Genomic DNA, 15790 nt, shown 5'->3' on the forward strand with positions numbered 1-15790 from the left:
GCAGTGTAGGCCAGTTTCATGCTACAAGTAAAGATAGTACACATGGTACAGAAAGTAAGGCAGCACCTGCAGTCATTAAACACCTGCAGTGTAGGCCAGTTTCATGCTACAAGTAAAGATAGTACACATGGTACAGAAAGTAAGGCAGCACCTGCAGTCATTAAACACCTGCAGTGTAGGCCAGTTTCATGCTACAAGTAAAGATAGTACACATGGTACAGAAAGTAAGGCAGCACCTGCAGTCATTAAACACCTGCAGTGTAGGCCAGTTTCATGCTACAAGTAAAGATAGTACACATGGTACAGAAAGTAAGGCAGCACCTGCAGTCATTAAACACCTGCAGTGTAGGCCAGTTTCATGCTACAAGTAAAGATAGTACACATGGTACAGAAAGTAAGGCAGCACCTGCAGTCATTAAACACCTGCAGTGTAGGCCAGTTTCATGCTACAAGTAAAGATAGTACACATGGTACAGAAAGTAAGGCAGCACCTGCAGTCATTAAACACCTGCAGTGTAGGCCAGTTTCATGCTACAAGTAAAGATAGTACACATGGTACAGAAGTAAGGCAGCAACTGCAGTCATTAAACACCTGCAGTGTAGGCCAGTTTCATGCTACAAGTAAAGATAGTACACATGGTACAGAAAGTAAGGCAGCACCTGCAGTCATTAAACACCTGCAGTGTAGGCCAGTTTCATGCTACAAGTAAAGATAGTACACATGGTACAGAAAGTAAGGCAGCACCTGCAGTCATTAAACACCTGCAGTGTAGGCCAGTTTCATGCTACAAGTAAAGATAGTACACATGGTACAGAAAGTAAGGCAGCACCTGCAGTCATTAAACACCTGCAGTGTAGGCCAGTTTCATGCTACAAGTAAAGATAGTACACATGGTACAGAAAGTAAGGCAGCACCTGCAGTCATTAAACACCTGCAGTGTAGGCCAGTTTCATGCTACAAGTAAAGATAGTACACATGGTACAGAAAGTAAGGCAGCACCTGCAGTCATTAAACACCTTCAGTGTAGGCCAGTTTCATGCTACAAGTAAAGATAGTACACATGGTACAGAAAGTAAGGCAGCACCTGCAGTCATTAAACACCTTCAGTGTAGGCCAGTTTCATGCTACAAGTAAAGATAGTACACATGGTACAGAAAGTAAGGCAGCACCTGCAGTCATTAAACACCTGCAGTGTAGGCCAGTTTCATGCTACAAGTAAAGATAGTACACATGGTACAGAAAGTAAGGCAGCACCTGCAGTCATTAAACACCTGCAGTGTAGGCCAGTTTCATGCTACAAGTAAAGATAGTACACATGGTACAGAAAGTAAGGCAGCACCTGCAGTCATTAAACACCTGCAGTGTAGGCCAGTTTCATGCTACAAGTAAAGATAGTACACATGGTACAGAAAGTAAGGCAGCACCTGCAGTCATTAAACACCTGCAGTGTAGGCCAGTTTCATGCTACAAGTAAAGATAGTACACATGGTACAGAAAGTAAGGCAGCACCTGCAGTCATTAAACACCTGCAGTGTAGGCCAGTTTCATGCTACAAGTAAAGATAGTACACATGGTACAGAAAGTAAGGCAGCACCTGCAGTCATTAAACACCTGCAGTGTAGGCCAGTTTCATGCTACAAGTAAAGATAGTACACATGGTACAGAAAGTAAGGCAGCACCTGCAGTCATTAAACACCTGCAGTGTAGGCCAGTTTCATGCTACAAGTAAAGATAGTACACATGGTACAGAAAGTAAAGCAGCACCTGCAGTCATTAAACACCTGCAGTGTAGGCCAGTTTCATGCTACAAGTAAAGATAGTACACATGGTACAGAAAGTAAGGCAGCACCTGCAGTCATTAAACACCTGCAGTGTAGGCCAGTTTCATGCTACAAGTAAAGATAGTACACATGGTACAGAAAGTAAGGCAGCACCTGCAGTCATTAAACACCTGCAGTGTAGGCCAGTTTCATGCTACAAGTAAAGATAGTACACATGGTACAGAAAGTAAGGCAGCACCTGCAGTCATTAAACACCTGCAGTGTAGGCCAGTTTCATGCTACAAGTAAAGATAGTACACATGGTACAGAAAGTAAGGCAGCACCTGCAGTCATTAAACACCTGCAGTGTAGGCCAGTTTCATGCTACAAGTAAAGATAGTACACATGGTACAGAAAGTAGGCAGCACCTGCAGTCATTAAACACCTGCAGTGTAGGCCAGTTTCATGCTACAAGTAAAGATAGTACACATGGTACAGAAAGTAAGGCAGCACCTGCAGTCATTAAACACCTGCAGTGTAGGCCAGTTTCATGCTACAAGTAAAGATAGTACACATGGTACAGAAAGTAAGGCAGCACCTGCAGTCATTAAACACCTGCAGTGTAGGCCAGTTTCATGCTACAAGTAAAGATAGTACACATGGTACAGAAAGTAAGGCAGCACCTGCAGTCATTAAACACCTGCAGTGTAGGCCAGTTTCATGCTACAAGTAAAGATAGTACACATGGTACAGAAAGTAAGGCAGCACCTGCAGTCATTAAACACCTGCAGTGTAGGCCAGTTTCATGCTGCAAGTAAAGATAGTACACATGGTACAGAAAGTAAGGCAGTACCTGCAGTCATTAAACACCTGCAGTGTAGGCCAGTTTCATGCTACAAGTAAAGATAGTACACATGGTACAGAAAGTAAAGCAGCACCTGCAGTCATTAAACACCTGCAGTGTAGGCCAGTTTCATGCTACAAGTAAAGATAGTACACATGGTACAGAAAGTAAGGCAGCACCTGCAGTCATTAAACACCTGCAGTGTAGGCCAGTTTCATGCTACAAGTAAAGATAGTACACATGGTACAGAAAGTAAGGCAGCACCTGCAGTCATTAAACACCTGCAGTGTAGGCCAGTTTCATGCTACAAGTAAAGATAGTACACATGGTACAGAAAGTAAGGCAGCACCTGCAGTCATTAAACACCTGCAGTGTAGGCCAGTTTCATGCTACAAGTAAAGATAGTACACATGGTACAGAAAGTAAGGCAGCACCTGCAGTCATTAAACACCTGCAGTGTAGGCCAGTTTCATGCTACAAGTAAAGATAGTACACATGGTACAGAAAGTAAGGCAGCACCTGCAGTCATTAAACACCTGCAGTGTAGGCCAGTTTCATGCTACAAGTAAAGATAGTACACATGGTACAGAAAGTAAGGCAGCACCTGCAGTCATTAAACACCTGCAGTGTAGGCCAGTTTCATGCTACAAGTAAAGATAGTACACATGGTACAGAAAGTAAGGCAGCACCTGCAGTCATTAAACACCTGCAGTGTAGGCCAGTTTCATGCTACAAGTAAAGATAGTACACATGGTACAGAAAGTAAGGCAGCACCTGCAGTCATTAAACACCTGCAGTGTAGGCCAGTTTCATGCTACAAGTAAAGATAGTACACATGGTACAGAAAGTAAGGCAGCACCTGCAGTCATTAAACACCTGCAGTGTAGGCCAGTTTCATGCTACAAGTAAAGATAGTACACATGGTACAGAAAGTAAGGCAGCACCTGCAGTCATTAAACACCTGCAGTGTAGGCCAGTTTCATGCTACAAGTAAAGATAGTACACATGGTACAGAAAGTAAGGCAGCACCTGCAGTCATTAAACACCTGCAGTGTAGGCCAGTTTCATGCTACAAGTAAAGATAGTACACATGGTACAGAAAGTAAGGCAGCACCTGCAGTCATTAAACACCTGCAGTGTAGGCCAGTTTCATGCTACAAGTAAAGATAGTACACATGGTACAGAAAGTAAGGCAGCACCTGCAGTCATTAAACACCTGCAGTGTAGGCCAGTTTCATGCTACAAGTAAAGATAGTACACATGGTGCAGAAAGTAAGGCAGCACCTGCAGTCATTAAACACCTGCAGTGTAGGCCAGTTTCATGCTACAAGTAAAGATAGTACACATGGTACAGAAAGTAAGGCAGCACCTGCAGTCATTAAACACCTGCAGTGTAGGCCAGTTTCATGCTACAAGTAAAGATAGTACACATGGTACAGAAAGTAAGGCAGCACCTGCAGTCATTAAACACCTGCAGTGTAGGCCAGTTTCATGCTACAAGTAAAGATAGTACACATGGTACAGAAAGTAAGGCAGCACCTGCAGTCATTAAACACCTGCAGTGTAGGCCAGTTTCATGCTACAAGTAAAGATAGTACACATGGTACAGAAAGTAAGGCAGCACCTGCAGTCATTAAACACCTGCAGTGTAGGCCAGTTTCATGCTACAAGTAAAGATAGTACACATGGTACAGAAAGTAAGGCAGCACCTGCAGTCATTAAACACCTGCAGTGTAGGCCAGTTTCATGCTACAAGTAAAGATAGTACACATGGTACAGAAAGTAAGGCAGCACCTGCAGTCATTAAACACCTGCAGTGTAGGCCAGTTTCATGCTACAAGTAAAGATAGTACACATGGTACAGAAAGTAAGGCAGCACCTGCAGTCATTAAACACCTGCAGTGTAGGCCAGTTTCATGCTACAAGTAAAGATAGTACACATGGTACAGAAAGTAAGGCAGCACCTGCAGTCATTAAACACCTGCAGTGTAGGCCAGTTTCATGCTACAAGTAAAGATAGTACACATGGTACAGAAAGTAAGGAAGCACCTGCAGTCATTAAACACCTGCAGTGTAGGCCAGTTTCATGCTACAAGTAAAGATAGTACACATGGTACAGAAAGTAAGGCAGCACCTGCAGTCATTAAACACCTGCAGTGTAGGCCAGTTTCATGCTACAAGTAAAGATAGTACACATGGTACAGAAAGTAAGGCAGCACCTGCAGTCATTAAACACCTGCAGTGTAGGCCAGTTTCATGCTACAAGTAAAGATAGTACACATGGTACAGAAAGTAAGGCAGCACCTGCAGTCATTAAACACCTGCAGTGTAGGCCAGTTTCATGCTACAAGTAAAGATAGTACACATGGTACAGAAAGTAAGGCAGCACCTGCAGTCATTAAACACCTGCAGTGTAGGCCAGTTTCATGCTACAAGTAAAGATAGTACACATGGTACAGAAAGTAAGGCAGCACCTGCAGTCATTAAACACCTGCAGTGTAGGCCAGTTTCATGCTACAAGTAAAGATAGTACACATGGTACAGAAAGTAAGGCAGCACCTGCAGTCATTAAACACCTGCAGTGTAGGCCAGTTTCATGCTACAAGTAAAGATAGTACACATGGTACAGAAAGTAAGGCAGCACCTGCAGTCATTAAACACCTGCAGTGTAGGCCAGTTTCATGCTACAAGTAAAGATAGTACACATGGTACAGAAAGTAAGGCAGCACCTGCAGTCATTAAACACCTGCAGTGTAGGCCAGTTTCATGCTACAAGTAAAGATAGTACACATGGTACAGAAAGTAAGGCAGCACCTGCAGTCATTAAACACCTGCAGTGTAGGCCAGTTTCATGCTACAAGTAAAGATAGTACACATGGTACAGAAAGTAAGGCAGCACCTGCAGTCATTAAACACCTGCAGTGTAGGCCAGTTTCATGCTACAAGTAAAGATAGTACACATGGTACAGAAAGTAAGGCAGCACCTGCAGTCATTAAACACCTGCAGTGTAGGCCAGTTTCATGCTACAAGTAAAGATAGTACACATGGTACAGAAAGTAAGGCAGCACCTGCAGTCATTAAACACCTGCAGTGTAGGCCAGTTTCATGCTACAAGTAAAGATAGTACACATGGTACAGAAAGTAAGGCAGCACCTGCAGTCATTAAACACCTGCAGTGTAGGCCAGTTTCATGCTACAAGTAAAGATAGTACACATGGTACAGAAAGTAAGGCAGCACCTGCAGTCATTAAACACCTGCAGTGTAGGCCAGTTTCATGCTACAAGTAAAGATAGTACACATGGTACAGAAAGTAAGGCAGCACCTGCAGTCATTAAACACCTGCAGTGTAGGCCAGTTTCATGCTACAAGTAAAGATAGTACACATGGTACAGAAAGTAAGGCAGCACCTGCAGTCATTAAACACCTGCAGTGTAGGCCAGTTTCATGCTACAAGTAAAGATAGTACACATGGTACAGAAAGTAAGGCAGCACCTGCAGTCATTAAACACCTGCAGTGTAGGCCAGTTTCATGCTACAAGTAAAGATAGTACACATGGTACAGAAAGTAAGGCAGCACCTGCAGTCATTAAACACCTGCAGTGTAGGCCAGTTTCATGCTACAAGTAAAGATAGTACACATGGTACAGAAAGTAAGGCAGCACCTGCAGTCATTAAACACCTGCAGTGTAGGCCAGTTTCATGCTACAAGTAAAGATAGTACACATGGTACAGAAAGTAAGGCAGCACCTGCAGTCATTAAACACCTGCAGTGTAGGCCAGTTTCATGCTACAAGTAAAGATAGTACACATGGTACAGAAAGTAAGGCAGCACCTGCAGTCATTAAACACCTGCAGTGTAGGCCAGTTTCATGCTACAAGTAAAGATAGTACACATGGTACAGAAAGTAAGGCAGCACCTGCAGTCATTAAACACCTGCAGTGTAGGCCAGTTTCATGCTACAAGTAAAGATAGTACACATGGTACAGAAAGTAAGGCAGCACCTGCAGTCATTAAACACCTGCAGTGTAGGCCAGTTTCATGCTACAAGTAAAGATAGTACACATGGTACAGAAAGTAAGGCAGCACCTGCAGTCATTAAACACCTGCAGTGTAGGCCAGTTTCATGCTACAAGTAAAGATAGTACACATGGTACAGAAAGTAAGGCAGCACCTGCAGTCATTAAACACCTGCAGTGTAGGCCAGTTTCATGCTACAAGTAAAGATAGTACACATGGTACAGAAAGTAAGGCAGCACCTGCAGTCATTAAACACCTGCAGTGTAGGCCAGTTTCATGCTACAAGTAAAGATAGTACACATGGTACAGAAAGTAAGGCAGCACCTGCAGTCATTAAACACCTGCAGTGTAGGCCAGTTTCATGCTACAAGTAAAGATAGTACACATGGTACAGAAAGTAAGGCAGCACCTGCAGTCATTAAACACCTGCAGTGTAGGCCAGTTTCATGCTACAAGTAAAGATAGTACACATGGTACAGAAAGTAAGGCAGCACCTGCAGTCATTAAACACCTGCAGTGTAGGCCAGTTTCATGCTACAAGTAAAGATAGTACACATGGTACAGAAAGTAAGGCAGCACCTGCAGTCATTAAACACCTGCAGTGTAGGCCAGTTTCATGCTACAAGTAAAGATAGTACACATGGTACAGAAAGTAAGGCAGCACCTGCAGTCATTAAACACCTGCAGTGTAGGCCAGTTTCATGCTACAAGTAAAGATAGTACACATGGTACAGAAAGTAAGGCAGCACCTGCAGTCATTAAACACCTGCAGTGTAGGCCAGTTTCATGCTACAAGTAAAGATAGTACACATGGTACAGAAAGTAAGGCAGCACCTGCAGTCATTAAACACCTGCAGTGTAGGCCAGTTTCATGCTACAAGTAAAGATAGTACACATGGTACAGAAAGTAAGGCAGCACCTGCAGTCATTAAACACCTGCAGTGTAGGCCAGTTTCATGCTACAAGTAAAGATAGTACACATGGTACAGAAAGTAGGCAGCACCTGCAGTCATTAAACACCTGCAGTGTAGGCCAGTTTCATGCTACAAGTAAAGATAGTACACATGGTACAGAAAGTAAGGCAGCACCTGCAGTCATTAAACACCTGCAGTGTAGGCCAGTTTCATGCTACAAGTAAAGATAGTACACATGGTACAGAAAGTAAGGCAGCACCTGCAGTCATTAAACACCTGCAGTGTAGGCCAGTTTCATGCTACAAGTAAAGATAGTACACATGGTACAGAAAGTAAGGCAGCACCTGCAGTCATTAAACACCTGCAGTGTAGGCCAGTTTCATGCTACAAGTAAAGATAGTACACATGGTACAGAAAGTAAGGCAGCACCTGCAGTCATTAAACACCTGCAGTGTAGGCCAGTTTCATGCTACAAGTAAAGATAGTACACATGGTACAGAAAGTAAGGCAGCACCTGCAGTCATTAAACACCTGCAGTGTAGGCCAGTTTCATGCTACAAGTAAAGATAGTACACATGGTACAGAAAGTAAGGCAGCACCTGCAGTCATTAAACACCTGCAGTGTAGGCCAGTTTCATGCTACAAGTAAAGATAGTACACATGGTACAGAAAGTAAGGCAGCACCTGCAGTCATTAAACACCTGCAGTGTAGGCCAGTTTCATGCTACAAGTAAAGATAGTACACATGGTACAGAAAGTAAGGCAGCACCTGCAGTCATTAAACACCTGCAGTGTAGGCCAGTTTCATGCTACAAGTAAAGATAGTACACATGGTACAGAAAGTAAGGCAGCACCTGCAGTCATTAAACACCTGCAGTGTAGGCCAGTTTCATGCTACAAGTAAAGATAGTACACATGGTGCAGAAAGTAAGGCAGCACCTGCAGTCATTAAACACCTGCAGTGTAGGCCAGTTTCATGCTACAAGTAAAGATAGTACACATGGTACAGAAAGTAAGGCAGCACCTGCAGTCATTAAACACCTGCAGTGTAGGCCAGTTTCATGCTACAAGTAAAGATAGTACACATGGTACAGAAAGTAAGGCAGCACCTGCAGTCATTAAACACCTGCAGTGTAGGCCAGTTTCATGCTACAAGTAAAGATAGTACACATGGTACAGAAAGTAAGGCAGCACCTGCAGTCATTAAACACCTGCAGTGTAGGCCAGTTTCATGCTACAAGTAAAGATAGTACACATGGTACAGAAAGTAAGGCAGCACCTGCAGTCATTAAACACCTGCAGTGTAGGCCAGTTTCATGCTACAAGTAAAGATAGTACACATGGTACAGAAAGTAAGGCAGCACCTGCAGTCATTAAACACCTGCAGTGTGTAGGCCAGTTTCATGCTACAAGTAAAGATAGTACACATGGTACAAAGTAAGGCAGCACCTGCAGTCATTAAACACCTGCAGTGTAGGCCAGTTTCATGCTACAAGTAAAGATAGTACACATGGTACAGAAAGTAAGGCAGCACCTGCAGTCATTAAACACCTTCAGTGTAGGCCAGTTTCATGCTACAAGTAAAGATAGTACACATGGTACAGAAAGTAAGGCAGCACCTGCAGTCATTAAACACCTGCAGTGTAGGCCAGTTTCATGCTACAAGTAAAGATAGTACACATGGTACAGAAAGTAAGGCAGCACCTGCAGTCATTAAACACCTGCAGTGTAGGCCAGTTTCATGCTACAAGTAAAGATAGTACACATGGTACAGAAAGTAAGGCAGCACCTGCAGTCATTAAACACCTGCAGTGTAGGCCAGTTTCATGCTACAAGTAAAGATAGTACACATGGTACAGAAAGTAAGGCAGCACCTGCAGTCATTAAACACCTGCAGTGTAGGCCAGTTTCATGCTGCAAGTAAAGATAGTACACATGGTACAGAAAGTAAAGCAGCACCTGCAGTCATTAAACACCTGCAGTGTAGGCCAGTTTCATGCTACAAGTAAAGATAGTACACATGGTACAGAAAGTAAGGCAGCACCTGCAGTCATTAAACACCTGCAGTGTAGGCCAGTTTCATGCTACAAGTAAAGATAGTACACATGGTACAGAAAGTAAGGCAGCACCTGCAGTCATTAAACACCTGCAGTGTAGGCCAGTTTCATGCTACAAGTAAAGATAGTACACATGGTACAGAAAGTAAAGCAGCACCTGCAGTCATTAAACACCTGCAGTGTAGGCCAGTTTCATGCTACAAGTAAAGATAGTACACATGGTACAGAAAGTAAGGCAGCACCTGCAGTCATTAAACACCTGCAGTGTAGGCCAGTTTCATGCTACAAGTAAAGATAGTACACATGGTACAGAAAGTAAGGCAGCACCTGCAGTCATTAAACACCTGCAGTGTAGGCCAGTTTCATGCTACAAGTAAAGATAGTACACATGGTACAGAAAGTAAGGCAGTACCTGCAGTCATTAAACACCTGCAGTGTAGGCCAGTTTCATGCTACAAGTAAAGATAGTACACATGGTACAGAAAGTAAGGCAGCACCTGCAGTCATTAAACACCTGCAGTGTAGGCCAGTTTCATGCTACAAGTAAAGATAGTACACATGGTACAGAAAGTAAGGCAGCACCTGCAGTCATTAAACACCTGCAGTGTAGGCCAGTTTCATGCTACAAGTAAAGATAGTACACATGGTACAGAAAGTAAGGCAGCACCTGCAGTCATTAAACACCTGCAGTGTAGGCCAGTTTCATGCTACAAGTAAAGATAGTACACATGGTACAGAAAGTAAGGCAGCACCTGCAGTCATTAAACACCTGCAGTGTAGGCCAGTTTCATGCTACAAGTAAAGATAGTACACATGGTACAGAAAGTAAGGCAGCACCTCCAGTCATTAAACACCTGCAGTGTAGGCCAGTTTCATGCTGCAAGTAAAGATAGTACACATGGTACAGAAAGTAAGGCAGCACCTGCAGTCATTAAACACCTGCAGTGTAGGCCAGTTTCATGCTACAAGTAAAGATAGTACACATGGTACAGAAAGTAAGGCAGCACCTGCAGTCATTAAACACCTGCAGTGTAGGCCAGTTTCATGCTACAAGTAAAGATAGTACACATGGTACAGAAAGTAAAGCAGCACCTGCAGTCATTAAACACCTGCAGTGTAGGCCAGTTTCATGCTACAAGTAAAGATAGTACACATGGTACAGAAAGTAAGGCAGCACCTGCAGTCATTAAACACCTGCAGTGTAGGCCAGTTTCATGCTACAAGTAAAGATAGTACACATGGTACAGAAAGTAAGGCAGCACCTGCAGTCATTAAACACCTGCAGTGTAGGCCAGTTTCATGCTACAAGTAAAGATAGTACACATGGTACAGAAAGTAAGGCAGCACCTGCAGTCATTAAACACCTGCAGTGTAGGCCAGTTTCATGCTACAAGTAAAGATAGTACACATGGTACAGAAAGTAAGGCAGCACCTGCAGTCATTAAACACCTGCAGTGTAGGCCAGTTTCATGCTACAAGTAAAGATAGTACACATGGTACAGAAAGTAAGGCAGCACCTGCAGTCATTAAACACCTGCAGTGTAGGCCAGTTTCATGCTACAAGTAAAGATAGTACACATGGTACAGAAAGTAAGGCAGTACCTGCAGTCATTAAACACCTGCAGTGTAGGCCAGTTTCATGCTACAAGTAAAGATAGTACACATGGTACAGAAAGTAAGGCAGCACCTGCAGTCATTAAACACCTGCAGTGTAGGCCAGTTTCATGCTACAAGTAAAGATAGTACACATGGTAAAGAAAGTAAGGCAGCACCTGCAGTCATTAAACACCTGCAGTGTAGGCCAGTTTCGTGCTACAAGTATGCTTTTAGGTGAACGTTACAACCATTATATGTTTCAGCTCAGTCCTATAACTTGCCATAAATGCTACTCCCTTGTTCATTCATGGCTTGATATTTTGTATGTTGGATTTTCTTAGAAAACCTTTTAGAAAAACATTTTGCATCTATCTGTCTGTATCTGTGTATCTATATATAGATAATTGTGTAGGTATATATATATATATATATATATATATATATATATATATATATATATATATATTTTTTTTTTTTTGTACTTTCAGTATTTTTGGAAGTCAAACATTCATACTTTCCAAATAACATGGCTGTTTTGCAGCTGGTTCCTGGGTTGTTAGTTTATCCTTGGTTTATTAGCTGTTGTTTAGGTCACTAGTTTTCATTAGTGTCATTGATTTCGGTAAAAGCCGTGGTGCTGCACCGGTAGCATTGTTGCCTCAAAGCAAGAGGTTGTCCCGTTCGATTCGCAGCTGGACTGCCTTCTGTGTGGAGTCTGCATGTCCTCCCTGCGGTCGAGTAGCGTTCAAAAGACATGCATAAATGGGCCTGTGTTCGTTGAAGGTTGGGCATCAAGCTGGCTCTGTAAAAATCTACTGCCAATCATTAGCGGACCAGAGTTCCGCTGTGGCAACCCCTAACCGGGAAAAGCGGAAAGAACTCCAGCAACAACTACACTACCATTTGTGAAATTTTATAGCAGTGTTCAATGATGAAGTTTAATTTATAGTTATTTTTCATTACTGTCTTTCTGTCATGTCTCAGAGTTCTTGCAGTTTGAATAATTCTTCAGATTTATAGTATTTATTATTTTTCCTTCTGTCATACTAACATACCTGAATGCTTTGCTTCTTTTTTTTGTAAATGATACTTGAGTTTAAGCTCTATAACAAAGTTTAAGATGAAGCTGAAATTAACTGAGCTTCTGAATGATCTTGTGCTTAAAAACCTGTTATATGTTAAGATATAACCTGTAATATTATTTTGTATACTGGCTTGGTTACCTATTATATGTCTAAGCAGAAGTAAAAGAGTGTAAATTGTATAGTTCTGCCAGGAAACCACCTTCAATGCCCTCCACATATTTTTTTCTTTATTGTGAGTATTAGGAATGTATTCAGATGGTTAACTTTCTTCCCCAGTTAGCAAGTATACTTTGTTTGGAGTGTCTGTAGCAACAAAAAAAATACTGAGGATTTTGAATGCAAGTCATAAACCAACTTATTACGCCATAAGGTCAAAGTGAGTGATACTAGTTCCACAAATGATCTATATAACATACGGTCACGTTTGCAATCTGTTTTATAAACTAAACAGCATTTCAGTATAATGAAAAATCAGTTATCCAGTAACTGAACATTGTGCATTACTAAATACACAGGCTATGCACTGGATTTAATTTTCAAAACATTTTCTGTTGTTGTATTCAATGAATCAATGTCATGTAACAAGTGAGAATTCACTTCTATTACTGGATTTATCATGACCATTTTTATGAAATGTGTGATATTTATATTTGTTACCTTTTGTGCATGTACCTACATATTTGTTTTCACTGTTCCCTTTTCTTTGGAATTGACCTACTTTTATTCATTGCAATACAATTGTCCTGTTTAACGTTACTCCGTGTGGCGTTTGCTTCATTTAGGTCTGTTATTATCTTCACATTTTCACGGCTGCTTTATTCTTCATGTGCTGATCACGCTTTCCATTGTAACATTACCAAGCATGGGGCTGGGTCTGGGTCATGCAGGATCTTCAATGTTTACCACAGTTTTATCCTTTAATGCCTTTTGATCACCCATGAGTAATCTGGGCCAAATGTTACTCATGGGGAGACCATGCTCTCTACCTACAAATGTTCTGTGTAACCATTCTAGTTTTAAATTGGTCTATATTGAATGTTCGAACATTCAAAATTCTGAGTGTCATATGGTTGACACCATATGATCAGAATTTTGAATGTTCGAGCATTGTAACGGAGATCTCCTTACAGCGCAGAATGGGAAAATTTCCCTTTTCTGCACTGTAGAGTGATCTTGGAGTTGGTATATTTAAAGAGCGGGGGGTGTGGGGGGCCCAGTTCCCCCATGAGGGGGGTGCAGGGGGGCTTGCCCCCCATCTTAAAATGTTCAGGTAGGTGTTTTGCGAAGTTTTTTTTTTTATTAGATATTCAAACTTTTGAAAGTTTGATCATATGGTGTTGACCATATGACAGTCGAACTTTAAAAATTTTGTTTTAATCTAATATTGACCCTTTTAAATACCTAAGACTAAGATGGTGAGGATGCACAGGCTGCATTTCTTCCATTTATAAGTAATGTTTAGCCCCTCATGGGAAGAGGATACACTAAATATTTCACAATTAGTTATTGCATATATGTTATTTTTGTAATTATCTCCATCAGCCGCATCTGATTTGTAACAATTTTATTTTATTACAGAGAGACCTTTGGGTAAGCTCGACATAGCCTGGCCCCCTCAACCATCGTCTGGCAGTCTGCTTATCACTGATGGTGCAAATCAGGTAATCAAGAATTGGAATAGAATGGGAGGAGATGCTTTCTGCTTGTTTCTATTTTATTAGGCAATGGAAAACAGCTGCTGTTGGGATAGTATTGATAGACTTTGTCTTACCAGCGAAATATAAGTTATACTAACTTGAAATCAAATTATTACAGAATAAATTCTAATTTTTCTTCTCTTCTTCATAGCAATTATGTTACATTGGAAATTAAGATGCCAATTTTTTTTTTTTTTGGAAGGGGAAACTGTGACTTTTGTTTAACTTTACTTTGGCCTTTGATGAAGTCAGTATTTACTAATGTCCAGGAACTAGGACTTTTTCCCCAGTATGTTCTTTTAAGAGGTAGATTAGGCAAGAATAGGTAGCAGAAATAGGATAACCTTGAGGTAAAGGCACAGTGCTTTAGTCTGGCACATATCAATGTGTCAAATGTCAAAAGGTGTCACAGGACTGCGGGCCTCCCTGGAATTATTATTTTAAGTGCATGATTCTGCTGAGTACTTGATAACCATTACAGGGGATAGAGAAGGAAGAAGCAGATCCAGAAGAAACACACACAAAGCACAGCTGCATTTTGATTAACAGGGACAGTTTCCTTTATGTAAGACAGAGACACTAGGAGATAGGGCAACTGTCAGTGCCCCACTATTGCAAAGCTGATCCCATAGAACCAGGAAATCCAACATTGTCATATAATGACTGTGTGGGAAGAGATTAAGAGGTCAGGAATATGTATATTGCACTTTTTTAGATTTTAAGTAAATCCGGCTGTGGTTAGCTAAGCGTTCAGGACTTGGAATGAACGAGCTTACTCGGTGGAGTATCTCATTCTTTATAAGTATAGAAAATGAGGAAGCTTTTGTAGCACCAGCTGTTCAGGAACAGAACATGATTATAATGTATATATACTAAATATGGTCACTGCTGAAATCTCTGCACTGATTGGGCCATAGCATAATCCAAGGAGAGCAGAAAGAGTTGGTCACTGGAGGATGAGAGGGATGGATATCTGTTACTATGTGCATCACAAGGATGAGTTGAGGTCTATTAAGGAATGTAAAGAATCCCTTCAGATATCCCAGAAGGTGTTTTGCAGATACTTTCACTTTGGCCAGCCCATTCTCTAAAGGTGAAATCCTTGTTATGACAGTAAGAGTGAGGAACAACTCAAGTGGTGTTAGGACAAGTGAATCAGGCAGTGTCTTGCAGAGGACTAGTATAATGTCCTGTGAAGAGTTTTCGTGAAATAATCCCCCCAGAACCAAATTATTCATAGCAGTTGGGATAGAAGAGTAAAGCAATTAGACAGCTAGTATCAGAGGCATGTGAAAGAGCTCCTCATGGTAGGTATACACATGGAGCTTGCTGCACTTCCAAATTACTCATGCCCCAAAGGATAGTTAAAACATTTCCCACTGGTCACTTCATGTTATAAATGTAAGCAGATGGTCAGAGGGTTCAGTATCAGGTAGTCTGGACCTGCTAGTCAGAGCTTGAAAATCTGGTACAATGCATTTGGGAAGGTACAATTCAATGATGAATAAGCCTTGTTCTTTTAAAAGCAACAATCCAGGAAAACATTCCTAAAATGATTACAGAATGTTATGATTTATGTCAGTCATGGCTTAGACGTACGGGGGAGGAAAGGTATAGATCTGTCTGGAGAGTGGAGGAGGGTAATGACACCATTCAATGATTTTTAATTGTACTTCTTAAAGTGTCATTTGCCCTTAAACTACATGAGGTAATACTATTGATGACTGATAAAGGTTGGGGGATTCTTCTTTCAGTCTTCATGTTCATTGGTCCAAAGTAATTGCACATGATAAGAGGAGACCTTAGGAAACAAAGG

The 15790-nt window shown here is 41.7% G+C and overlaps 1 protein-coding gene across 1 annotated transcript in view; it reads left to right on the top strand.

Moving 5' to 3' along the window:
* The window catches only part of LOC122790066, a 606586-nt gene that overhangs the window by 443099 nt on the left and 147697 nt on the right, over positions 1-15790 (top strand). Inside the window, exon 3 of the mRNA XM_044057631.1 lies at positions 13856-13938. Coding sequence (XP_043913566.1) covers positions 13856-13938 — 83 coding nt within the window. The remainder of the gene's footprint in view (positions 1-13855; positions 13939-15790) is intronic.

This window comes from Protopterus annectens, chromosome 15.part0 (assembly GCF_019279795.1).
Source record: "Protopterus annectens isolate FY-2018-M chromosome 15.part0, PAN1.0, whole genome shotgun sequence".
Classification (NCBI taxonomy): Eukaryota; Metazoa; Chordata; order Ceratodontiformes; family Protopteridae; genus Protopterus; species Protopterus annectens.